This window comes from Berghia stephanieae, chromosome 1, assembly GCF_034508935.2.
Source record: "Berghia stephanieae isolate SIO BIC M18660-M18661 chromosome 1, UCSD_Bste_1.3, whole genome shotgun sequence".
NCBI lineage: Eukaryota > Metazoa > Mollusca > Gastropoda > Nudibranchia > Aeolidiidae > Berghia > Berghia stephanieae.
Genome location: NC_088360.1, coordinates 121,540,547 through 121,568,328, shown reverse-complemented (window position 1 = coordinate 121,568,328; position 27,782 = coordinate 121,540,547). Strand labels below are relative to the sequence as shown.

At 35.0% G+C, this 27,782-nt stretch overlaps 1 protein-coding gene across 7 annotated transcripts in view; it reads right to left on the bottom strand.

Moving 5' to 3' along the window:
- LOC144962947 (L-threonine ammonia-lyase-like) overlaps nt 1-27,782 on the bottom strand; it is a 93,561-nt gene that overhangs the window by 52,770 nt on the left and 13,009 nt on the right. For 4 of the 7 annotated variants that reach the window (XM_078896377.1, XM_078896380.1, XM_078896376.1 and 1 more), the window contains 7 exons: nt 21,830-22,054; nt 20,796-20,866; nt 9,582-9,627; nt 7,404-7,589; nt 6,094-6,149; nt 4,430-4,592; nt 1,240-1,330 (listed from right to left, as the gene is read on the bottom strand). In XM_078896377.1, the coding sequence (XP_078752503.1) occupies nt 1,240-1,330; nt 4,430-4,592; nt 6,094-6,149; nt 7,404-7,589; nt 9,582-9,627; nt 20,796-20,866; nt 21,830-22,054 (838 nt within the window). Of the gene's footprint in view, nt 1-1,239; nt 1,331-4,429; nt 4,593-6,093; nt 6,150-7,403; nt 7,590-9,581; nt 9,628-20,795; nt 20,867-21,829; nt 22,055-23,199; nt 23,838-27,782 lie in introns of those variants that run through there. The other 3 variants (XM_078896381.1, XM_078896379.1, XM_078896382.1) reach the window with 3 other exon arrangements.

Sequence of the window (27,782 nt, the reverse complement as noted above, 5' to 3'; positions counted from 1 at the left end):
AACAAAACAAAAAAGAAATTATTTATTTTTTACTTACTGCGCCTAAAACCAGACAAAACATAGGACAGTAATGACGGATATATATCAGCATCCACTTGTCTTAAATTTCTCTTATTGGAAATTAATTATCTTCAGTCTTTTCTCGCAACTGCTGAGAGTTATGATTTGTGCAAGCTTTCAATTAGCCTGACTATTTCATTTTATGAAAATATTGCAAGATCTGCCAAATTAACAAAGCTCTGTACCTGCCCGATGACGAGCTTATTTATTTTCTGCTTTAACAGAAGTTTTTGTTTCATGAATTTTTCAGTCAAACATCCCAAGAGGTCTCAATTTCTACCGGGATGTGCATAAATCGATACTAGGCAGTTTTGACATTAACTACTGACAAGCTATTAATCAATAATTGGTACTAACAAACTTTGAAAAATCCAAATTAGACAGAACTGTTGTTTAGTTTAAGTAAAATATTGCTTTATGTTTAATCAGGTGTTGAGGTTTTATCCCTGTAAAAAAAAATAATTGATTATTGGTGTTTTAAAAAATTAATAAAACAACTCCAAATGGCCACCAAATATCGACAGTATGTAAAATCTAAAAAGGTCCGGAAAAAATTTGAGTAAATCTTATTTTTATAAAAAGCACAATTAATTTCTCATACTGTTTGTGCAACAGCTGTTAAACATCATTTTTGATGTAATAAAAAGGGAGAGAACTGAAGTTTTAGCAAAATCTTTGAAAAATATTTTTGAAGCATTAGTTGGTTTTTTAAAAACAAATCCGGCATCAACGGTTTTGTAGAATATTTTATCATATTCAGCAGCTATCTTCTTTTAGAAGTAAATGAACACTCCTTTTTAAATGCAGGAATGTGTAAAACAAGATGATTATAAAGATTTAAATGGGCAATTAATACAACCACCTGCCAGATACTGGATAAGTTTGCTTTTAAAAAAGTCCTGATACGTTTAAATAATATGGGAAAAAAAAATGTGAATATAATTTGCAAGCTCAGAAATTACTGCTCAGTCACATTAGGAAAAAAAATGATTTAGGAACATAAGGTGAGAAGAAAAAAGAATGGAAAAAAAAAATTGCAGAAAAAAATCTTGACCAATAATTAAATAGTACAACCCCAGCTATTTGGATTATGTGCTGTGGAAAGATTCAATTCAATTCAATTTATTTTCATTCAATCTTAATTCAATTCAATATGAAGAGACACTCATGATTACCTACCATCTGACAGGGTCTGTGACACTGGTGAGAAGACGGGACGACCTGCCTTCAAAGCAGCAGCAAAACTATTGGTTCTTTCTGACTCAACCCCCTGTCAATGGAAACAAAGATGAAATAATCTTTACACGGTTTATAATCCAAGTTATTTTATGATATTACATTTATATCTTAAAAGTTCATTTCAAATATTTAAAGAGAAAATAAATTCTTCAGAAAATTACTGATGAAATGAGAATCTATAATAAAAAGGGGAGAAAGAAACATATTTCAAAATGAAATACCTATAAAAAATAACGATAGATTTTATGGTCATTAAGCAAACAAATATAACAAATAATAGAGATCTTTTCTATAAGAAAGATTGAATATTGAAATCCTTTGAAAGCACTAATGCTGTTAAGAAATATTGTTTTCAAGTTTAAAATACAGGGTAATTAAAAAGTCCCGTCAGAGTAAAGAATTTCAATAGCTGAAGGACCGTTGATGCTAGCAACATGCAGTTTTCAATACAATCAACACAAACTTAAGGCGTTTTTGTTTACAACTTTTGGAATATGAATGAGATTCTCCAGAAATCAATGTTTTCTGTGCAGTCTCATAATTAGAATTTCACGGTCTTTTCGTATTCACAGAAAACCCAATAACCGGAGATTCTTATCTCTGCCTGTTGAATCAGTAGTTAATGCCTCAGCTTAATGGCAATTCTACAAACTTCATATTTCAGTAAGATGTAGCTTCACCACTTTGGCTGTTGGAGCTTTAACAATATCTGAATAATGAACTCTCATGATGATGTATAGGAGGCAATGACATGGAGGATTGTCCATTTGTAAGCTGGCCCCCAAGATCACTAAACCTTGTGTTATTTTTCTTTGGAGGTTTGTTAAAGTCTATCAGCCACCCTTAACAACGTAAATACCAACAGACCAAATACCATCAATAAAGGCAGACTCCTCTTTCACGCCATGACCAAACAAAGGAAAAATCCGAGCACTCACTTTTGCCAACCACATAACAGAAAACCCCATTGAGAGATATGCCACAAACAATTCGAACTGCTTCAAAATCCCACAGACAAGAACACAAAACTACAGAAATTCTTTCTTCATTAGAACTATCTAGGAGTGGAATGGGCTGGATGAACTGGTCATCATGGCACCACACCTAAACGATTTCAAGGCCTGACTGACATGTACCCGCGCCCAATGAGGACGCGCTGAAATACAACCAGACCATTGGTTTCTTCAGCGCCTACCATACAGATACAGATTTAAAGAGGAGAATCAAATGAGCAACTGAGTGAATGACACAAGTGATGTTAGATGTTATGGGAAAATGTAAACCAAAATTATGGGAAAATGTAAACCAAAACTAAACTAAAATTCCCTTTACTCATCCCAAAGTGGAATTTTGTCTTAAAGGTCTATTCCAAGGGAAGACTGGAATAATCCACGCGTCAACCGCAGTGCAGTGCCACAAACTGATCTAGGGCGAGATGACTTGAGGTCACACGCCCAGTGGGTAATCGAACTTAGTACCTTTTGGGTATGAAAGACTGTACTGCTGAGCCATACATCATCATCTCAAAACTACACTGGATAGACATGACTTTTTAGAGCATTAGCAAAGGCTATGATTTGAATCGAAAATCCAAAGTTTGATTATAATGTAGGTACAGAAAAGGGTTGGTTTTTATATTTATTCAGTTTTTTTTTATAATTCAAGATACAAACTCCAACAAGACTTTTGACAGAATTAATTTGCTATTTTGATAAGTAATGATTCCCAAACTAATTTGAACAAAACGGTATTTACAGTTGAAGACGGATATATCGACATCTTCTGGACAGATGGGAAGTCAATACATATGGTTTGGTGGCCCTTTTAAAGGACTGATTTCTGATTTTGAAATTTATGACGTCTCATTTTTTTTTTACTAAAAAAAAAAATCAGTTGTTGTGGTCTGTTTCTGAAAACATTGAATCATTTTTACATATCCTGTCCTTCTCATTGATGTCAAATAGAGAAGTGCTCTCAGAATAATGTTGTGCAAATCAGTGAAGGGTCTTGATAGCAGATCTAACAGCATGGTCGAAAACTGGTCCCAATGATGCGGGATCCTCCTTATCTAACTCCATAACGGGCATTCTTGTCATGCTATTGGTAACAATGGCGTCCATTGAGACCTAACTAGTGTTGAGAGGTATCTAGACTGAATATCTGTAATAGTGGCACTAAATTTGCCAATAACTTCTTTAGACCTGAAAAGTTGAGCATAGGTACTGCATATATAAGAGAAATAGAGAAAGAAGGGGGATAAGAATTCTCAGTCTCAGTTACTGACATTCAATCTCTCGGTTCTTGACTGAGACCACAGGTTTGTCCAGGCAGCTTGCAAAGACAGGCAGACAGTGTCGCACATAGTTGATGATTATGATGAGCATTGAGCAAAATTGATGGGAAGCCTTTCTTAATGGCTTATTTGATGAAAGCAAACTACTATCGGGAATTCCCAGTACTGGCATTGGTACTGAGAAACGCTTGTGTTGATCGGTACTAGACTTCACTACTGACTTCATGATTCATGTATGTCTTTGCATTTCATTGATTGTTATTATATCCCATAGTAGGATATCGGCACTTTCAGTGGCTGTTGTGTTTTACTTCACAGCAAATATCGTTAGCCAATTATATATTATATGCTTGTTAAAATTTTTTTTAGTCCAATTATTGACATTATCAATAGATCACAATGTCGATATACAACTGTCTTCTAGTATAATTTATGTTGATATACGAGATCTTTAATTACTAATGTTGTCTAGCAATAATTAACAACTGATGTCATGTCGATATAAGCGGTGTCGATATATCAGCTCTGCACTGTAGTTAACATTTTTTGGATCCAGCTCAATATTTAATGGATTCAGAAAAATGATAAGGGGAGGCAATCAATAAAATGTCCAAAGGATAGTTGATAGGATGAATTTGTTAAACATTTCTAATTCTTTATTTTTAAAGCTTTGACAAGACTTAGGATTCAAATGTGCACATTATTACATACCAACTCACTGAATTGCCAATGTAAAGTAAAATAATGAAATTACTGATAACAGTCAAAGCTCATTAGAAGCCCTTTAAATTCTTCTTAATACTATGTAGCCTTTGCTTGCTCTTAATTTCAACTTACAATGATTTGCACATTGGGTTTAAGTGTCTTCAGGGCAACAGCACAGCCAGCAATGAGGCCTCCACCACCTACTGGGATGATGCAAGCATCCAGGTGTGGAACTTGTTCTAAAATCTCAAGTCCCATGGTACCTGCTCCAGCTAGAATATGGGGATGGTCATATCTAAGGATTATAAAATATACAATTAGATACAAACAAGTAAATACGTGTAGGGCCAGCATGGCTCAGAAGTATGGTCTTTGCTTCATACCCAGAAAGTACTAAGTTTGACTACCTGCCACTCTGTGTGGCCTTAAGCAAATCACCTTGCCCCAGCTCACTTCACAGAATAGGACACGCTCACTTTGCCATGCTGCACTGGGTTATTCCTGTCTTCCCAAGGAATCAATACATTTCTCTTTGAGGATGATAACGGGGTTTATTTATTTATTTATTTATTAATAATAATAATAATAATAGATAAATACAAAAATACTGACTAAGTTGAAAACCTTCCTCAACAATCATACCTGAGGATAGCTAGAACCCTACCTGTCATTACTGTCTGTTAGAACAGCATATTCATTTACCCGTCTTCATCCGTGTGCCCACTCAATCAGAAAATTTGACTTTTGGGGTCACAATTTATTTTATCATATGTGAAAGAGTCAATATATGCGGCACAGACAAACATGAGATCATCAAAAATATTTTTTTTAAACGTCTAGTTTAGAACTATGATAGTATTAAGCAAAAACAGTCGTTTTCAGGATGACTAATATATCAATAGATTTGACATCTTTCAGGACCATTACACTAAACAAAAAGGCCAAAGATAATATGTATTCACTAAAAAAGCGTTTACAACAAAATTGTAAGTCTGCTAGACTAGACCCATTTCTCGTGATTTTGGTAGGTACTCAATTAAACTAAAAACAAAGGTAAGTAGTTGACTAAGACAGAATCACGACATTAGGCATCAGGAAGTCAACTAGAACAGCACCTTTGTATCCTTATTACATACTTATCATCAAATTCAACTTTTACATTTGGTAATTGTTTACAGAAAGTGGTAAAAATTACAAGTAAATAAAATTAACTTTATTCACCCTCAGAATATTTTCCTTAGGTCTATCCTGTGAAAAAAAAAAACAGAGATAGCCCAAGCATTGGCCGAAATACAATACCGCAAAGTGAGCAATAGAAACTAAGTTTCTTGCTCAATGAAAACAAAAAAAAAAGCAAAAACAATGCCAACTGTGGGGGTCAAACCCGATACTCTACTCAGAAATCTTGCCCTCCCTAGTTGCAAGTTGTTGGTAGTTGCATACAGCTAAGGAACATCCAATTAGATATTCCTACAGAGTTAATTGTGCTTAAAATTTTAGCCTGTAGAGTAAGACAGTCGTTGTTGCTCAATTCCAAACTCAGATTAATAATTTTTAAGAATGATAATATCTAGCTTTTCCAAACTAGTTTCTCTTTCTGGTTTTTGACATTACTACTATTAACTTGGATTATAAAATCTTATAGACAAGATAGGAAAAGAAAAAAAGATACTTCTCCATATTTTATGAAAATCAACTACATACTTAATCACTGAAAGCCTGAACCATTCGAAGACAATCAGCATAAAGAGCATTGCAAAGATGCCATTGGCAACAATTGAGAAACAATACATTACCCATTTACATAAAGGAGACCCTTGGTTTTTGCCATCTTCATTGCATAATCTCTGGCCTGAAACATCATTTAAAAAAGAGTATATGTATTCAAAAGTTCACAGAAAAAAGGTGACGAATTAAAATATTACTCGTCGCTTTCTTCAGCAATAATAAGGCTTAAGTGTACCTCATTTGAATCCATTAAAAACACAGTCAAATGTGTAATAATAACAATAATAATAATAATAATAATAATAATAATAATAATAATAATAATAATAATAATAATAATAATAATAATAATAACAATAATAATAATAATAATAATAATAATAATAATAATAATAATAATAATAATAATAATAATAATAATAATAATGATAATAATAATAATAATAATAATAATAATAATAAATAATAATAATAATAATAATAATAATAATAATAATAATGATAATAATAATAGTAATAATAATAAATATTCTAATTAAGTAATTGTTGCTTTTATAGCACAATTATCATTTTCATAAGAGGAAAGAATGAGTAGATATTAAGGAGAAAAAAAAATTAAGTTTATTTTGGGGCGAAATATAAAAGCTTTGGATATATAGCCACCGTAAGTTTAATATAAAAATAAAAAATAGAAAAAGAAAAAAAAAAACAACTTAAAAGTTCAATACAAATACAAATGTGTAAAGAAAATTCGACAGCAACAAAGTCCGTAATCAAACTAAAGAAGAATAAATAATAAATGAGAAGATAAGGAAAGAAGAAATGAAAAAAAAATCATTTAATTCTTGGTAATGCAAGGGAACTAATCGATTAATTAAAGCAAGACAGAAACATTTTAATCTCGATAGCGTCCCTTTACAATAAGTGAATCCAACTGACTGCTTCCATTGCACAGACAGCCAATTCTCGTCAAAGGATAATGTAACAACTACTAATTTTGGGAATCAATTGTTCACTGTTATCCAGACCACCCATATCACAAGAAAACGAATGCAGAAAGGCACGGGGCACACCAAGGAAGTCCTGGATAGGAAATGTGGAGGCAAGAACTGGCAAAAAGATAATCAACTGCTCGGTAATGGCCCTTGAGCGTGAAGAATGGCGTTCCATGGAATTCAACCTCTGTAGGGAGACGGAACTCCGGTAAGGTAAGACATCTTTATACTACGAAATAGTTGGAAGGAAGTGGGGGACCCAACCAAAACTACAATAACAATATTTTTTTTAAAACACCCAACAAACAAACAACCCCCCCCCCCCCCCCCAAAAAAAAAAAAACACAATCAAAACGACAAAAAACGTTTTGTCATGTCTATACCTCTCCAATATGCTGTCCATGGATGATGACCGTGGCCCCATACTGTTTGCAGGCCTCCACTTTCATCATGGGAGCCACGATTGGCATGACGACGGTGACAGGGATCTTCAAGAGCTGCCCATGGTATGACAGAGCCAGGGCGTGGTTACCGGCACTAGCGGCTATGACACCGGCGTCCTTTTGGGCCTGGGGAATAAGGGATAGATGGAGGTAATGATGTGACTTTGTTCTAATGTTTCAATGGCCTTTTTCTTTATTGGTTTATTTTTATCATCATCATTTTATTTTCTTCCAATTATCAGGTCTTTCAACGTTATGGACATTGACTTGAGGAATAGGACAATTTAATTTTTATCATCATTAATATCTTTTATAATTCAACAAGTCTTTCAACATTTTGGAAATTGACTTAAAGAATAGGACTTATGTGGTTGATGCTGGTCGCAGTGCGTTTGTTTTCTCCTTTTCCTTCTTTTAATTTTTTGGTTTGTTTGTTTCTTTATTTATTTCATTCATATATTTGTCCTTCGCTTGCCATTGAGAATATTGAGGGAAGGGAGAAGGGTTGTTGTTGTTGTTGTTGATTCATTCCAAATTATATATCAAGTAATATGGATGTTTGTTATATCATTATATTCACTTTTGCTTGTCTGTTTATAGTTATATGTCAAAAAAACTCAACAAAAACAAAAACAAGCCCCCTCTTCCCTAAACCCGTTAGAGATATCCAGCAATATACAATATATATCTTAAAAACAATGAATTGTATTAAAAACACGACCATCTCAGCGGCTACTGATCGGTCATTAATTTTTTCTTTTAAAATTATTTCGCGGAAAAATTGCTTTCACTATTGTTGATAGACACACACCTCCTGATGTCAGTGAGTGTTTTACGTAAGTTAATGCCATATCAGCACATTGATGGAGACTCCAAAGTACAGTTTTGAAAATGTCATCATTTATGTAAATATTATGAATATTGATATAATATTATGCTCGTAATGATTTTTTTTTAAACTGATAATAATAATAATAATCCTTATTGTTTTATTTACAGAGGATTGGCAAGCTCGTGTTGCAAGTCAATTGCTACACGCCATCTTAAAACTGATGTCCCGAAACGTTGAAGGTCACAAGCATCCACCAATCCAAAACATGAAAATTGCATTTTAATGCGGAAGGAAAAACGAATGAAGTGATGCATAACATATGCGGATCAATGTTTATGTTTACATTATATAAATATTCTATTGTCGCAGTCAGTCAATACTCCCCCTTTTTGTGATCATCAATTTTATCGATGATTTCAGCATTTTTGTCCAGGTCAACTTGCCATAATCAATATTGTATGATGTTTATGTCAGAATTTGTTGTCGTCGTCATCATAATCATATCCATCATCATCATCATTTTCATCGTCATCATCATCATCATCATCACGCCACCACGAATGCCACCATCATTATCATCATGATCATTGTCGACATCGTCATCATTATTATCATCATCACCTCCACCGACACCATCGTCACCATTATCATCATTGCCAATGTGGTTGTCAAAACCACCACATTGATCGGGTGACTACACTGTTGGGAAGGCTCTTGCTGTCTCCTCTATCCCTGGAAATGATATTATTAGCCTACCTGTGTGAAGTGTGAAGTTGATTCATAAGTTAGCTTTCCTACGTTGGTTAAAGTGGGGGCCGTATTGGATCACTCACTGAGAGAGAGAGAGAGAGAGAGAGAGAGAGAGAGAGAGAGAGAGAGAGAGAGAGAGAGAGAGAGAGAGGGGGGGGGGGTCCATATAATATATCTTTATGGAAATGTGATCTATCTCTCCATGTTGATAAAATATTAGGTTTTGTATCTTCTACCCTGTTGTCGACCCACTGAATATACCCCCTTTTGACATGATTCCTGCTCTCATTGCTAGTTCCACACCAGGTACACGAGTAAATTATTACTGACGAGCTCTGTTTCTTTGGGGTTTTTTTTTGTTGTTGTTGTTTTGTTTTGTTTTGCTTGTTTTTGTATTTTTTGTTTGTTTCTTTCCATGAGCTTGCTGTCCTTTTCTCACGTTGTTAAGGCGTGCGGCGCCATCAACCAAATAAAAAGAAATAGGTTAAATAATTAATTAATTAACTTACTATCTAAAATTTTTAAAATCCACCAACCTGCTCTAGCTGGAGCAATGTGTATCTGGCACCTCTTTCCTTGAAACTGTTTGGTAGAAAAGAAAATTTCCATCAGCAAATTTCGGGACCGACCGGGCTGTTATTGATATAATTCATATTAATAAGTAGATAAAATATCAAAATATCGTATTTTGCCACAGTTTTGTCATCATCTTCATCATCACCATAATCATCGTCATCATCATCATCTTCATCTCCATCACCACCACCATCGTCAACGTCATGATCATTACATCCCCATCATCATCACTGCCTGCCATCGTCGTCGTCGTTAACATCACCATCAGCATTGGAGATCATCAGCATTAAGAGATTCAGATAGTTTAATGGGAAAAACACTCTATCCAAAGCCAAAGAGATCGCTCGATCCCAAGTCTTTTCCGACCTCTGACTGCTCGCCAAGAACTACTGATACGGCCGCCTGAATTTGTTGACCGAATGGTAAACACGTTTAGATGGATTAGTGTCCTGTCCTAGAGGTAGTTTGAAATTATTAATTTATTTATCACTCCAAAAACCGGGATTTTCTCTATTCTAAGCGCTTTACATCAACAATTTCATCTAAATGTCAATATGCATTACAGAAGCCAAAGCAAAAGTCATTTTGGTGCTCGGACTAAAGTTTGTGACCCGTCGCGTCAGTCTGGTATTACATAATATATCGAAATCAACTAGACCGGCTAAGGAAAATTGAGTTTAAATTTAAAAAGTGATCCGCCGTATCAAAACGGTACTATGTCGGGTTGGATCGGACCCCGTAAATACAATATAATATTGTTATAATGATAGGAAGCATGAACTTTTGAATTATTTTTTTGTTTTCAATGTACAAAAGTCTACTTATTCTACAACACAACTAATATTTAGATTTAGATAGATAAAGAACTGAACAAGTGGGTATGAAAGGTGCCAAAGGTGACAAAGCTAGAAAGAAAAATACAAGAAAAAAAAACATCCCCAAAAAAATCAGTCGACCTAGAAATCGACTGATTTTTTTAGATGTTTTTTTTTTCTTGTTTTTTCTTTCTTGCTTTGTCACCTTTCATACACACTTGCTCATTTTTTTTTTATCTTACACCGGTGTGTGCTCCTTAATTTCTTAACTAATATTTATTAGCGTCAAGTTTAATATTAGAGGCTATAAATTCAATTCCCAGCAGATAATCCATCCAAACATAATACTGCTTAGAGACGGTGGGCCATGAATATCAGAATTGGGGATTATCATTTAGTTGTTTAACATCAGTGAAACAAAATTAACTTTTCATAATGAATGAATGTATTCTAATTCAAATCTATTTTCAATAACCAAAATGTTCAACCGCTATGTGGTCTGTGCGGCTATGTGGTCTTGTGGTATGACACTCGCTTTCGGATCGGAACGTCCTGGTTTCGAGCCTCGCTCGGCGCGTAGTTGAGTCCTTGGAAAAGGCTCTTTATTCATATTCTCTCACCGTACTCTGGTGTAAAATTAGTACCTGGTCGGTAAAAGCGTTGTCTCTGTCTAAAAAATTGTAATCTCGCCTAACAGGCGTCATGTCTCGTTCTACATGCTACGTGTTGCTATTGGTCAGGACCTTTTGTGAAGCGCTTTGAGCACATTTAGTGGAAATTGTTTGATGACAGCTCACTTTTTTTTCCAACTCGTTAAACCCGATCCGATAATATAATTAATAATTTGATTACGATGAATAATGCACAGTAAAATTGGATGTTATTTGCATTGTGTTTATTAATTGAAACTCTTGATTTTTTTTTTTTCTTCTTTTATGATATTTGCTTGTTTGCTTTTGATTTTAAGGGTTTTCAGGCGTTTGTGACACATTTAAGGTCATTTCAGCGCCAGTAAAAAGGAAGATTATGGGATGGTCAAACATGTCTAGACTTACAATTAAAAGCAAGCAAATAAAAGTAATGGGAAAAGGTTCAAAAAGGGAACAAATGTATATCCCAAGAGCACACTATCAGTGCACTTGGTTTGAGACCACCTAAATGCCTCATCCAAACATAACCACGGGATCCCACTAAGAGGAATATACTCAAATGTTTAAAAACCAATAATATTTCCAAACAAAAAGCATAACAATACAAAACAGAAACTAATATACCACAAATTTGACTGTTTCTCCCTCAAGCAAGGACTCTGGAAAGGGTCAGGACAAAACCAAGTGATTCCATTCGAAAACAAAGACAGAAAGCAACCCAGAAAACAGATAAAGGGGATAGAATACACAGCAAGTGACCTCCTGCATGCATGTCAATCATGGGAGGTCAAAAGACCCCGCCCAGATTTGAAACTCTTAAATTAAATGCACGGATGCTGATAGGGAAAATTGTAATACGATTTGTCACTTCACTATGACACTCATTTGTGTTTTAGATATTTAATAATTTGAAACAGTGATATGTATCGAAAAGTGTCAACTTAACAATGGATGTTGTTTACGACGGATATTTAAAGTGATACCAAGCTGATAGAAGCTGTGGACTGTAAAAAGTAATATACAGAAATGAATATAACAGATTCAAAAATAACAAAATTCCAGATAGGGAACTTTTCGGGCTTAAGCCGTTTCATCAGCCAATAACAAAAACAATAAAAACATAAATACATCACTTAAAAAAACAAAACAGATAGACGGTAGAGAAATCTCTCTCTCTCTCACTCTCTCTCTCTCTCTCTCTCTCTCTCTCTCTCTCTCTCTCTCTCTCTCTCTCTCTCTCTCTCTCTCTCTCTCTTTGTCGTTACTTCTCTATTGCTCTTGGCATTATCACTCTCCTTTAGTTCGTCAAGATTTATTCTATTTGTCTCTCCGTTTTCTCTCTTTGCCCTCCTCTTTTCTGCCTACCCTTTCTTATCCTCCTCCTCCTCCTCTTTTTTCTTCCGCTTATTCTTCATCTGAGCAAGCTTCTGACTCATAGACTCCCCCCTCCCCTCTATCGGACTCTTTCTTGTTCTCATGTCCTTTGCATTGCCTCTTTCCTCTTGTCCTTGACATTCATTTATTCATCTCTCTCTCTCTCTCTCTCTCTCTCTCTCTCTCTGTCTCTCTCTCTCTCTCTCTCTCTCTCTCTCTCTCTCTCTCTCTCCTCAAATACATAGACACACAACACAAACAATTCCCAGAATCATACTGCATTGATAGCACATAGCATATAACACACGCGTGCACACACACACACAGACATACACACACACACACACACACACACACACACACACACACACAAGCACTCAGCTCAGCTCATTCCGGTGTTTCTATAATTCGTTTATCATCTCTTACAATTATAATAATTTGCCACAATTGTGGTTATCATCCTCGTTATCATCATAATCATCCATCATAACAACGATCTCCCTCCACATAGGTTTAAGTTAAGTTCCAGCATGGAGGAAATAAACTGTTTAGTGACTCTATGAGTTCCAGTGATATAATAATATCATAAACTGCGCAGCCAGACAGCAAGACGATGGAAAGGTGGAGGGGGGAGGGGTGCGCTTGGATAGGAAAAAAGAAAAAAAAAAGAGATGAGCACATCTCCTTATAGCTAATGCCACATCTACATCTAAATTTCACACATGCCCTGTATTGTTTCAGACACGTGTAATAAATACAGCAGTGTGCAGTGTGTTAGGATATTGCATAACATCGTTGCACCAGCCGTTGGCCATTTGCCACAACAACTGAGCAGTCGTCTACATCATAATAAATTATGAGGTAATTATAAGTTATTCAAAATTACAACAACACAAAAACAAAAAAAAAAAAAAAAACAAAAAAACAAACAAACAACAAAACAAAACAAACAAAAAAAAACCCAACCCCCTCCCCGGGATTCTAAATATATTTTTTCCTAATCATTAGAAATAATAATGCTGATAATGACGATGATGAGGAGGAGGATGAAAGGAGGAGACTGGAGGAATGATGATGATGATGATGATGATGATGATGATGATGATGATGATAATAATAATAATAATAATAGTAACTTTATATAGCCTAAAATCCAAACAAAATGGTCTAAACCAGTGTACAACAATAAATATACATACTTGTCAGTTCCCAAACAATTAGCCTAAAACAAAATAAACAACAACAACAACAACAACAACAACAAAAAAAGAGTTGCACCATGAAATGCCATTGTTGATGACAGGCATGCGGCAGACAAAACACAACAACGAAATGTAATACGTGATGAGGATCACAACCATTCGGTTTCAAGACCCATTTACGTTATTTTTTAAAACAAAAATACTCGTTCAGCAAAAACTTAGAATCCACGCTTTTCTTATTTCCAGAACCAAAGCTATACAGTATAATTGGTAATTGCATATGATCCGTATGATTCTGATAAACGTGTATATCTTAACCCAGTATGAATCAAATTAATGAGGAAAAAGGATCAGTATCAACTTCGAATTGAACACATTTGTTTATAATTAATATTTCAACTTTTTGTCATAATCTCTTCTCTCTCTCTCTCTCTCTCTCTCTCTCTCTCTCTCTCTCTCTCTCTCTCTCTCTCTCTCTCTCTCTCTCTCTCTCTTCTCTTCTCTTTTCTTTCTGTTTTCTTTGTTATTTAACATTTTTAGTCCCTGGGTTTTGCTCATCTTCTAGTTATATTTGCATAAAAAATGATGATACAAATTGGAGCCGGTACCACGGGTACCACTCGTACCCCCCCCCCTTTTTTTTTTTTTGTTATTGTTGTTTGTAAGTGAGTTTTCTTTTGATGTCACAGTGTTATCAGTCATGAGTCATGCAAGTCGTGAGCTATGTCAGATCGACCAATAACGCAACAGCACAATCGAGTTTGAAAAGCGAACGACCTTGATGAGAGCTAGGAAGCACATCGAATCGGAAATAAACAACAGTCTTCCTTGAATACAATGCAGGTTTATGTTAAATATTATAAAAGATTATAAGCTTGTCGTTAATAATGTTTGCAGAGATATAAACAAGTGAATCACAATACGCTAAAACCGACGTATGCATCAAAGTTTGAGCGTGTTGTTTGAAAATCCAACGTTAACCCTATCTTTACCAATTACAGGAAAATCCTAGCATTCGTTAAGATAGATTTGCTTGATTTGTTTTATATATTACGAAATTTGAAGAATTTTTTTAAAAGTATAATCAAAAGGGATTCATGATGTTATATAAGGTTCGTTTGTTGCATAAAATTAGGTATAGTTTGTACTTATCACTATTGAGTTTGAGTGGAAAAAATATATTTCTTGTCTTTGGTAGTTATGGCATTTCTGGAAAAATCTGGAAAATGGTCGGTTAGGAGAGAGTTAATATCTATCACCAAATGAAATCGTAATTAAATTGTCAATTTAATATCAGAACCTTTAATGTGATGCATGTAGAATTATGCGGCTCTAAATCAAATTCTGTTTTAAGAGATGAAATATGTATACCAATTAATCAATATGACGCATGATATGCCGACTACTATTTATTATTTAGCCTTGATCCCGTGTATGTATAAAATGCAAAGTAAGCCTATTGATTACTGATGACGTGCCAAATATTGCGACAGTAATTATATGCAACTTGACACCGGTTAAAACAGCTTGCAATCTTACCATTCTGTCTTATATATATATATAATATATATATATATATATATATATATATATATATATATATATATATATAATATTATATATATATCTAGATAGATAGATAGAATAGATAGATAGATAGATAGATAGATAGATAGTATAGATAGATAGATAGGATAGATAAAATAGATAGGATAGATAGATAGATAGATAGATAGATAGATAGATAGAGACAGATAGATAGATGGATGGAGGGATAGATAGATAGATAGATAGAGAGAGATGAATAGATGGATGTGTACGCATTGATAGACTTATGGATAAATCATTATTTAGATGGATAGACAGATGAGTCTTTCGATTTGTTGTGGAATAAAACAAAAGCCAGGGAAAACTTAGCGAAAAAGCAAGGCAGAAGGAACTGTTTAAAAAGATGCCCTTAGCTTAAAGCATCTTTGATACAACTCGGAACTATTTCAGACCGAGAAATAGGACGTCTTCTTCTTCAGTCCTTATCCCACAGTGGGTAAGTATGGACCACCGACGAAACTTTTCTATCCTCTTATGTCGTTGGCCAGTCTTTCCGTCTCCTCTCAACGCATCCCAAACATCTCCAGCTCTACCTGAAGGTCTCTCCTCCAGGTTGACCTAGGTCTTCCTTTTTATTCTCTTTCCGGGTGGGTTCAATTGCAGGGCTGTCCTTGTGATATTGTCCTTTGGTTTCCTCAATGTGTGTCCTATCCATCTCCATTTTCTTGTGTATAATTTGCCTTTCAACCGCTTCTTGTCCAGCTCTTCTCCACACTTCTTCATTTTTAATTTTGTCAATCCATTTTATCTTCAGGATTTTACGAAGACATCTCTTGACAAATGTTTGGAGACGGTGAAGGATGGATTCAGTGGTTTTCCAAGTTTCAGAGTCATACAGGAGGACAGACGGCATTTGAATTGAATATTTTGAATTTTGTTTCCATTTTAATTTTTCAAGCTTTCCAAAAGTTGTTGAGTGATTTGAAGGCTACTCTGGCTTTTTGAATTCGTTTTTTTGACACCAGTTTTTGGTCTACAACACTGCCCATTTATGCGAATTATTTTACTTCGTCTAGTTAAATTTAAATAGGAAGTGTGGCGACCATATTAAAGAGAATTTAAAAGGACATTAAAAGACATAGGCATATTCCTGATCAGTCAGGTGTTGAAAGGATCCTGAATAGTCTTGATTTGTATCAACATAAAAAGGGAAGCAGTGTTCGGGGACGAGTAATGAGGGGCACTATAGATAGTATGCGCTTGGCTAAGAAGCTCATAACATTGCCATCCGGAAGTATAACGGACCAACACACAAAACTGCGGATGGCAATGTTATAAGTTTCTTTGCCAAGCGCATCCTATCTATATCTAGAACTACCCAGGTATAGGAAATATCTTTTTTTTTTCAAAAAACGGGGATTAAACCGGAGCCATCATTAAGTTATAGCCTGACACTGAAACCCAAAAAGACTCTAGTGAGTTGTCGTTAGTAGAGCTCATGGAAACAAGTGTCCCATTGGTTAAACTATTGAATACAACTCACGATTTGTTTTCTTTTTGGCCAAAGACTGGCATTTTGACATCATTTTTGGTCAGTGTCAGCTATAAGTTACGATGGCTACGATTAAATCAATTTGTCTGAATACGGTCTTTTTTCTATACATTTATGTATTACTTGTTTCGAATCAAGTTCATATCTTTCGATTTAGTGTCCTAATAAACAATCTCCACCACAGTTCTTGCAATGCATATCTTATAATTATTCTTTTCAGCAAGATAATTCTATTTCAATCTATTTCGACCCCCCCCACCCTGCGACATAACACCTAACACTTGCACAAGTCACACAAACTACGCGGCAGCCACACAACCACACACACACACACACACACACACACACACACACACACACAAACAGACACATACAATCATAACACGTGTATCACTAAAAAATATCCCCAAAACAAAATGAGAGCACTGATCCCAAAATTTTGTATCAACGATAAACCTTATTAAACCATAGTATTATATTAATAAATATTGCTAAAAATTATTTTATAGACCGAATGCGTTTAACAAAAGACTAACTCATGTAATTATACTTTAGTTATTTATTATGTCAACCAGAAAGGAGACACATTCCCACCTTCCAAATCCCATTTTAATATGAACGGTCTACGTTACGCATTAGTAAGATTAATGTGTTGTTTACCGGAACATTAGTGTGTTATTTGCCGTAACAATGGTGTGTTTATTTTATTTTTTTATTTTTTTTTATCATTTAATTTTGTTTTGCCAGTCAGTTTTTGGTGCTGGTTACCATTTCAGTGAGTTACAAGATCAAAATGTTTGAATCTGTGCGTGATTTCCGTCTTAGAAATGCAATGAGAATAACAAAAAATATTAAGACGCGGGATTTATCTTAGCGCCCTACAGTTGACCCCTGTTTTTCAGATATCGGTCAAAATAAGGTCACTTCGGCTACTGAAAACAACAGGTTGATGATAGGTTATAAATTACATCATAACCTGGTAACTTGATCAAGTAGTTCTAATTTAGTGGAACCTGACACTGAAATATAACAACAAATAATAAATAATGATAATACTAACAAAATAATATAATAATTAAAAATAATAATAATAAATAATAATAATAATAATAATATATAATAATAATATAATATAAATAATTACAACGAGGACGAAGACGATGATAACAATGACCAGTGAAATTAGGGATTTGCATCAGAAAACAAATGTTTGATTTTGTTTTGAATAACTATATCTTGGACCTTATCTTATCTTTTTCATTCAATAGTTATTAAAGTCCAAACTCCAAACCAATTGAGTACATTGAAGTTACACTTAAACGCCTGTTAATAATACTATATATGAAGATGAAAAGGATATATTGGTATACACGCATGAAACTAGTTAGATCTGGATAGAGTAAAAAAAAAAACAAACCTAAAGATTAAACGAATAAGAACAAATATACGGATTGGTAAATACAAACATCAATAATAATAATAATAATAATAATAATAATAATAATAATAATAATAATAATAATAATAATAATAATAATAATAATAATAATAATAATAATAAAAAATAATAATACAAAAAATAATAATAATAAATAATAATAACAATAAAATAATAATAATAATAATAATAATAATAATAATAATAATAATAATAATAATAATAATAATATAATAATAATAATGACGATGACAATCATCACCATAATAAACATTATCATCATATTCATCACCATCATCATCATTCTATTATGATTTTTCTTCGTCTTCTTCTTTCAGCTTATCCCACATTTTGGAGGGTTGCCATAATGAATGGCACATCTCCATGCATCTCGGTCCAGAGCATCATCTTCCTCCAGGCCCAGTTCTTTCATATCGTCCTTTACCTAATCAAACCATTTAGTCTTTGGGCGTCCCTTTTTCCTCTTTCCCGCTAGGTAATTGTAAGTCCAATACTTTCCTTCCCACCTACTCCCTCTCTCGTCTCTTAACATGTCCGATCCATTTCAATCCATCTTCTCCCATCTTTATTGTTACATTCTTCACTTCTGTCAACCTTCGAATTCGTTCATTTCTCACTTTATTTTTTCTTGTCCAGCCAAGTGATTATCTAAATATCCTAATTTCTGCCACCTCAACTTCTTTATCTTGCTTCTTTGCTGTAGCTGCTGGTCTCTAGTCCATATAACATTGGTGGTCATACAAGTGCTGTATATATTTTCCCCCTCATCTTTGCGGAATTTGGTTTGTCACACATAACTCCTGTTACACTCCTCCAATTATTCCATCCTCTCCTTATCCTCCATTTCATTGCCCCCATCTTCTTGTGCAGTTGTTCCTAAGTATTTGAATTGGTTTGTCTCTGGCACATCCTCTTTTCCTATCTTCTATTATGATTATACATCACCATCATCCGTTATAACATTCTTTATTTAACTCTTATACTTATATCACGACTCCATGTGTATGTGCACTTCTCTGTGTGTGAGGGAGAAGGGGGGAGGGGGGTGGGATACATGCTGCGCGTGTAACGACTCAGCTTAGACTAACTAACTTAACACAAAACAATCGTCTTGCGATGTTCCTAAGGAACAAACATAGCTTATACGTTCGCGCAGTCAACATACACACTCACATGCAAAATATGCACAACACAAAATGCGTAACTCTATAGAGACTTAAGATAATACACACAGTCCTGATATATACATCGCGAAAGCTATATTGAATAAACTTATTACAATACATGTTAACGAGTTGGTGGCCATACTCGAGATGTTATAACCCCAACCCTTCTTATAAGTAATTAATATTCACATCAAATTAATTAATCAATATATATAAAAATTATTATTATATAATTATTATATTATCTATATTATTATTATTATTATTATTTATTATTATTATTATTATTATTATTATTATTTATTAGTAATATCACCAGTCCCATTAAAACACAAAGTGAGATTATCACTAGTATTTCTCTATCTGAGGGTATGCCTATTATGTGTCGATGTTTGTGTGTGTGTGAAAGAGAGAGAGAGAAAACGGGAGAGAGAGAGAGAGAGAGAGAGAGAGAGAGAGAGAGAGAGAGAGAGAGAGAGAGAGAGAGAGAGAGAAGAAAGAGAGGAAGAAATTGTGAGAGAGGATAGATGAGGAGAAAGAGGAGGGAGAGAGAAGATGAGGAGAATAGAGAGATGAGAGAGAAGAGTATGAGAGAAGTAAGAGAAAAGGAAAGAGTAGATAATTCTTGTTTTGTAAATTGATTTAGCAATGACATGGACACAAAATGATTGCAATGATTCTGGAACAATAAGAAGTGATTTATCAATATTATCAATATTAACTGGATTTACATGAGTCAACTTACATCAACACAAATTTATTTGTTCAAGTAATTACATAGCACATCAAAGAATGTTTTCATGATTCGGAACAAAAGACAGTGATTTGGAATCCCGAGTATTATTATATTATCTACTGTTTATTACTTTAGTCACACAATAACGAAGAGGGCAGCTTTAATTTGTCTCGTAATCTGTGTATACACACTGTCTACATACTGTGTCTTCAGTAAGGTCATTGGGACGGATTTCAAGAAGACATTCGTTTTAAAATGTTAGGCAAAGAGTAGATTGAGGCTGTGAACCACAGCTTTTCCTTGTCAAATCAAACATATACAATATTATCACCAACAGGCATTATGCCCAATGGTAACAGAGTCAGAAAACTGAAATCATTCAAAATAATAATGAATAAAAATGATATTCAGCTATTTGCAGTTATATAAAAAAAAGTATATGCAATCCTTGAAGTTGCAACTTTGCTTAATGAAGTTAATTGAAAATGTTGGGATGTTAATGGTGTGGCACGTTCATGTCATGTCTTTTTAATTTAAAACATAACATAACATTGCATTAAATCCAGTCTTATGAATTCGATTTTATATTCATTTCTTAGGATGTAGTTCACCCATGCACACCATTTTGTTTTATACAAGTGATATGAGATTTTTATTTTTTATTTGTCTTACCTTCCCGTAAACTGTAAAATTTCTTTTTTGAAGTAAAGCTGCATGTTATACTGTCGTGACATCTGAGAATACTGGAGGAAAAAGACAAAATACAATAATGCTCAATTTATTTCATTTCAAATAAATGTGTTATTTATATATAACAGATGAGATCTGTCAGATCCACAGTCAATAAATGCTGGTTGGTAAAATTCTGACACATCTATTATTTGAATCCTGATGGATTACGTGTAAGTTCATGGCTTTACCAACTTAAGCAGCTGAATTCCCTTGCTCTTTGAAAGGAAAAATCTGAAAAAAGAATTTTCTCTTTCACACTGTATAGGATTGCAGTTTCTGGATAAGAAGATTTTGAAAATTAAAAAAAAAAAACTACATTAAATTAATGAACTTTGGCCTTTATATCAAAAGACAGGCCATCTTTCCTGATATACATGATAAGTCAAAGATCACCGATACTCAACAGAATACTAAATCAGTCCATTAGTTCAAAGATTGAAAATATGAAAAGGTGCGTAACACACAGTGCAAGACAAAGAAGAAAGAAAACTACAAGAAAAAAAAATCACCCCTTAAACATCAGCCTGCCTCGACTAGGGATCAGTCCTCCTAATTACCAGTAATCAAAAGGTCTGAGGTTCAATCCCCAGTCGAGGTAGGCTGATTTTTATTGTATCTTTATCTCTGCTTTGTGGCCAACTGTTTCATACACATATTTTCAGAACCCACGACCTTCCGATCCAAAAGCATGTATCATACCACTAGACCTCAAAGCACTTTACAAATGGTCCAACAGCAACAGGTAACATGTAGAACGTGACATGATGGCTGTTAGGCAATATTACACTTTTTCCGATAGGAAACGGCCTGATACTCATTTTACACCTGAGTACGGTGAGAGAATGCGAGTAAAGAGCCTTTTCCAAGGACTCAATTATGTGCTGAGAGGGGTTCGAACCCACGACCTTCCGATCCAAAAGCATGTATCATACCACTAGATCACATAGCCGCACATTTTAATAATGTAAACTTACAGTACATGGTGTCTTTTCCACTCCATTTTTAATTTTATATGCTGCTGCACTGATATCATTAAAACTCAATACTTTGGGGTTGTCTGGGTCACAAAAAGGGTCTTTCAATTCTTCTTCTGTGGATGCATTTTCTGCTTCACATCCACTGTTGCTGTTGTCATCAGACATTTCTGAACCTGTGTTCTCCTCTATGCCAGATGAATAATCATTTGCTGGAATAGTATCCTGAGAATGAGAAAACAAAATGAAAATATTAAATCTTAATTCTTATCAAAAATTTCAGAGACCATAGGGTTACGCTATCTGGTTTTGATTTTAAAAAATAAGAAATATTGATTTCTTTAAAAACTAAAGTCTGCTTTTCACAATTTAGCGTGAAAAGCGTGCATTTTAATTTCCAACGTTAGTAAAACACTTGTACCCTTTTTGCCTCTCATTAAAACTCAATGAACGTGTATATTAGTTACACAGATATTTGGGCCTTTTTTCTAGACAGATGATAGATTACTGTCATATAAACACAATTGTGCTCTACATATCTTTCGTTCATGGTAATAAAAAAAAAAAATCGAGCTTTTATATAGCGCAATATCCACTAAACGTGCTCAAAGTGCTTTACAAGGGGTCCCTAGCCTAATACGTAGGACGTGACATTGATGCCTGTTAGGCGATATTACTATTTTTTCAGACAGAGTCAATGCTGCAAACAGCCAGGTACTCATTTTACACCTGATTACGGTGACAGAATGTGAATAAAGAGTCTTTTCCAAGGACTCAACTATGCGCCGAGCAAGGCTTCTGATCTGAAAGCGAGTGTCATCCCACAAGACCACATAGCCGCACATGGTAGGAAGTCTTATGTTGTATATCTCTTTAAAAGCAGCCATTTTCTTCTCAAAATATAAAGAAACCCAAATGGAACAAGACAGCTGCAGCATCTGGAGAGATTATGTCACTATTCCATGCTTATCTATCTGCGACTGTACTGCACCTGATAAACATTTATTTTTATGATATTGCATTAATGATACCAGGTGCTTTAGATTAGCAGGTAATCCGTAATCCCTGCAATCCACAAGTAAGGTATCCTTCTTAAGACAGATTTTAGACCTAAGTTTATCGGGTTTTACAGGGGTGAACTATTCATAATGCACCCTTGTTAACATAAAACTCTATTATTGACCGGCCATCGCCCACATACATCCTCAATACCTGATGCACTACACACTGAGGAAAGTACCATTCTTTATCTTTCTTTCTTTTTATTTATGTGCGATATGACAGTAATGCTCAGTCTGAATGAGGTTTATATGAGGAAGAAGTAGAAAAGCAATGCTCAGTGCATGGTCACTTCTACAGATCATACCAACCAAACGAAAAGGCAAGCGATGAGTACGCTTGGCTTCTTTATTCTCTCAAATGTTCATGCACGTGTAAGTTATTCTAATCTGACACTCTCCTGCTCTACTAATCTACAACATAATAAATTAAAATAAAACATTCGTCTTCGTTGAAAAGGGTCGCTCTTTGTCGATATGTATTTCACTTTGCTATTTGTCTTCAATTTTCAACTTCACAAGTTCAATAATACACTAACGCACCATTTGTTGTCAATAATCACAATTCCACAGAATTATCACTGATTGATGATTGCAAAGAATTATTTTTTAAAAAAAAAGACAATTTCATTAGTAGGCAGGAACGCGGCAATAGGTAGGCTGTTTGCGTTGAATTGTTGAGACAAAACAGTCCTTGTCAGCAATTAGACCTAGATATTCAAGATCAATTGATTAGATACAGTAATATTGCTAATCAAAATATTCCTGTATTGCTGACATCGGTAACAGCAGAATATAAACATAAATGATGAAATGAAATAACCTGGAATGACCCGAACTGAACTGTCCGTTGTTTGTGGGGACCTAGTTTTGGAGGTGTGTCTACGCTAACCAATCAAATTGCGAGAATTGGCTGGCAGTGTGTTGAATGGGACGCGCACATGTGTAATGTGTGTGTGTATGAGAGAGAGAGAGAGAGAGAGAGAGAGAGAGAGAGAGAGAGAGAGAGAGAGAGAGAGAGAGAGAGAGAGAGAGCATTATTCGTTGTCGATACCTAATACCTACTGCGATTTCTAGACTTGCATGTATTTGTTTCAAATTGATAGGAACAAAAACTATCTTTCTCTGCTGTATCTAACGAATTCTAAAGGGTCAACGAGCAGTGGGGAATTTTTAACAAATACATCACTGATATGTACTATAGCAGACATGGTATAAAGGAACATTGCATTGATAACATATGCTATAAGGATGCTTTAGGTTGGGGTTTTTTTCTGGTTTTTTTTCCCCTTATTTTTAACGGTAGTCCTTTAAGGCCATATGTAGCTGAATTATATCCCATTTTAAACAGGAATAGTATCTGATGCTGGTTGCCTCGAGGATATGACGTTAGTTGAAGGGATTACAACAATCAACGAGACTGAACCCAGGACTATGACAGGTAATATTGACTTGTGAGTGAGCTATCGGTTATCTAAAAGAATGTTTATAAAGGAATGCTTTCAGACACCGTAAGATTGTCAGTTGGAAAGAAAAATAATTTTCTCTCTCTCTCTCTCTCTCTCTCTCTCTCTCTCTCTCTCTCTCTCTCTGTGTGTGTGTGTGTGTGTGTGTGTGTGTGTGTGTGTGTATGCGTGTGTGTCAACTTCCATATACTCTATCTCCCTCATAGCACAAATCCCCTCACGGTCGCATTGATCTTCGGAAAATTTTAATTAAAATTATCTTTAATTTTTTTTTATCCCTCCCCCCCCCCCCCCCTTTCTCTCTCACTAGCTACCTATCACTTCTCTCGCTCTACCTCTTTATCCACATCCAACAATATCCAATTTTGACAAAATGTGATTTTTAAAAACATTTTCTCGTGTCTTGTTGTTTATCTCCTGACGAAAGCAAGGGGGCAAAACGTTGATTGTTTTGCGTTGTTTCCCTTTATATGAGTCACATTTACTCTATTACTCTCTCCACCTTATTGTGGCTCATTTCGGCACCTCTCGCTTAATTAAGATTCAACCCGACAAAAACCGACACTGGCATAATATTCATGGGCGGGGTAGTCAAGACTGGCCTCAGTAAGTAAAATCCAATCGTTGTGAAGGAAATGACAGGCCCTGTCACTGCCGCAGGGTGTTTTCAGCTTTGATTTTTATAAATTTGCCGACAGAAAAGAAAATACGTTTCAGAAATTGCGATTTAAATCCTATTTTATTTGCGGGTGAAAATCATTGACATTGCACTTTGTTTGGTAAAAATCGGTAAAAAATTACGACTTTGGTGATGAAAAATGACTTTGAAGACAATTATTGTAAACTTAAAAATAGTATGAATAATTTATAACTCCCTTATTTGTGGGTCGATTTTGTCATTCGAGGTATCAATTTTATTGTAATAAAGAGATAGGAACTTCAGAGTTATTTTTTCTGATGCGAAATTATTACTTTGTAATTTTAGCACCGAGAAAAATAGTCGGTAAATAAATTTGTTACACCTCTTTGATAGACCGCCGGGGTCCGTTCGTGTAGAATTGTGAATCACGCGTCTCAAAGTCTTCGACCAATCACATGCTATCTATCCAGCTGGCCGAAACAAAGACGCTTCTCCCCGTCGATGTATTACGCTATTGTTATGCAAGGAATATAACACCTTATTGAGTAGGCCTAAAAGCTAAAATCTAAAAGTAAAAAATATAATTCTGAGGAATTTGAAAGTCACATTGCTGAAATCAGCTTGAAAAAAGAAGTACATTGGTCTTTGTTTCATAAAAATCGGTTGAAAACCAACTGTTTTACGAATAAATTTGATTTTAAAAATTGCTTTTGTTTATTTTAGCTTTTTTTAGCAACTTTTTTATTTATCGGCCGATTTTCTTGATTTTTATATCATTCTTTATATCTCAATGAGACGAGATCAGTGATATACTTTGTTTGTTTCAAATGTAACTAGAACATAATTTGGCTTTTTTACCTATCGACCATGCCTGGATAATTTATTCAACAACGTGGCGATGTGACGCAACTATTCCATGGCAGTCTTCCACTGCCTCGACGATGATTCAATTCATTGTTGACGGCTGTTGACACGTGAGCTGCCAGAACGACCAATCGTTGAAGGGTCAAGATGCTCAGTAGCCAATCGTTCTTCGGTCAAAAAACTTAAGAACTCACGAGAACAAAAGTTTGAAATTTGGTGATGGACGGACCTATGAAATCGTTTCTGGGCGGAGTTTAGCCATGAGTGACCGTAGAAAACGAAAAGGCGACAATAGATATCAAAGAGTAGGCTTATATCATCAAAGGATGTCTACATGATTGACATGGCCATATAGGGAACTCATTATCTACTCCCCCAAAAAGAATCTGAACACGAGAGGGCTTAAGATTGTCAATGCCTTGTAAGGTATCGGACGTAGACAGGACTTAGTACTCGAAAATATTTAATGATTGTAAATATCGAATAGAGCTCTTCCCTCGCCCTCTAAGTCATGGAGGTGTGTATTTGTCGACCAATCAAATTTGCAGTAATCGAGGTACTGGAATGCGTCCAATCGATTGCGCAGTAAACAGTCTTGCATCACCAGCACGCGAGAGAGAGAGAGAGGGAGAGAGAGAGAGAACAATGATTGTAATAGATATAAGTGTAAGGATTTCAAACAGATAAATGAATATGAACATTTAGTTTACGAGCACATCCACACATATTCAATGTATGGACGGCACACTTTAACAATGATAATAATTATTTTAAAAAGATAAGGACGAGCTTCTACATATTTATTATCATGTTACTATATAGAAGTAGATAGGACAGAGAGAGAGAGAGAGAGAGAGAGAGAGAGAGAGAGAGAGAGAGAGAGAGAGAGAGAGAGAAGGAGGGGGGGGGGGGCTGAACAGTGAGAAGGGTAAAGAAGAAGAAAAAAACAAAACGAAGAAAGAGAAGAAGTAGTAGCAGTAGTCGAATCAGAAGAAGAAGAAGAAGAAGAAGAAGAAGAAGAAGAAGGATGATGAGGAGAAGAAGCTCGGTGCGTGTGTGTGTGTGTGTGTGTATGTGTGTATGTGTGTGTGTGTGTGTGTGTGTGTGGCGCGCGTATGTATCACTGATCTAAAAGTGTCGCAAGCGCCGTAATATTCTTTCCTTTCACATTATGTTTATCAGCATTCAAGTGGTAACATATTTAACCTTGGTTCGCCCACAGACTGTGTTACCTATGGTTCCGCCTTTCTTGAGGGAGTGATAGGCGCTACAACAAAGCAAATGAACACGTCTGGAATGAATAGGTACCGGACCCTCCGACAGAAAATACACAAAGAACTAAGAAACGAGAATAAAAATTATGTCAAAAACATGTTTGTCCTTGATCATAGAGGGAAAAATAATGGGGCTATCATAAATCGTTTCTAGAAATATATACGAACAAAAAGAAAAGACGTGACAAGCATTTATGTATTACACAGACACCATAGAAAAATGCAACATATTAGATAAGCAATACCAAAGTGTCTTTACAGTAGAAGACGAAACATTGCCATGCATTGAAAACAGCAACATACCCACTATGCCAATAATAACAATCACCTGAGAGTGTGTTATCAAACAACTAAAAGACAAATTCCTCGAAAGCGTCTGAACCTGATTCCATTCCAACACGAATCCTGAAAGAATATCCCAATGAAATATCTCCATACCTTTGCATCATATTCCAGCAATCTCCCGACAAAGGACAAGCCCCAAATGATTGGAAACATGCTAAGATTACTGCAATTCACAAAAAAGGCAAACGAGACATAGCCTCAAGTTATAGACCAGTTTAAGTTACATCTGTTACTTGCAAGGTACTTGAGCATAATATTTATTTCATAGCATAATGGACCATTTTGACCACCATCAGATATTAGATA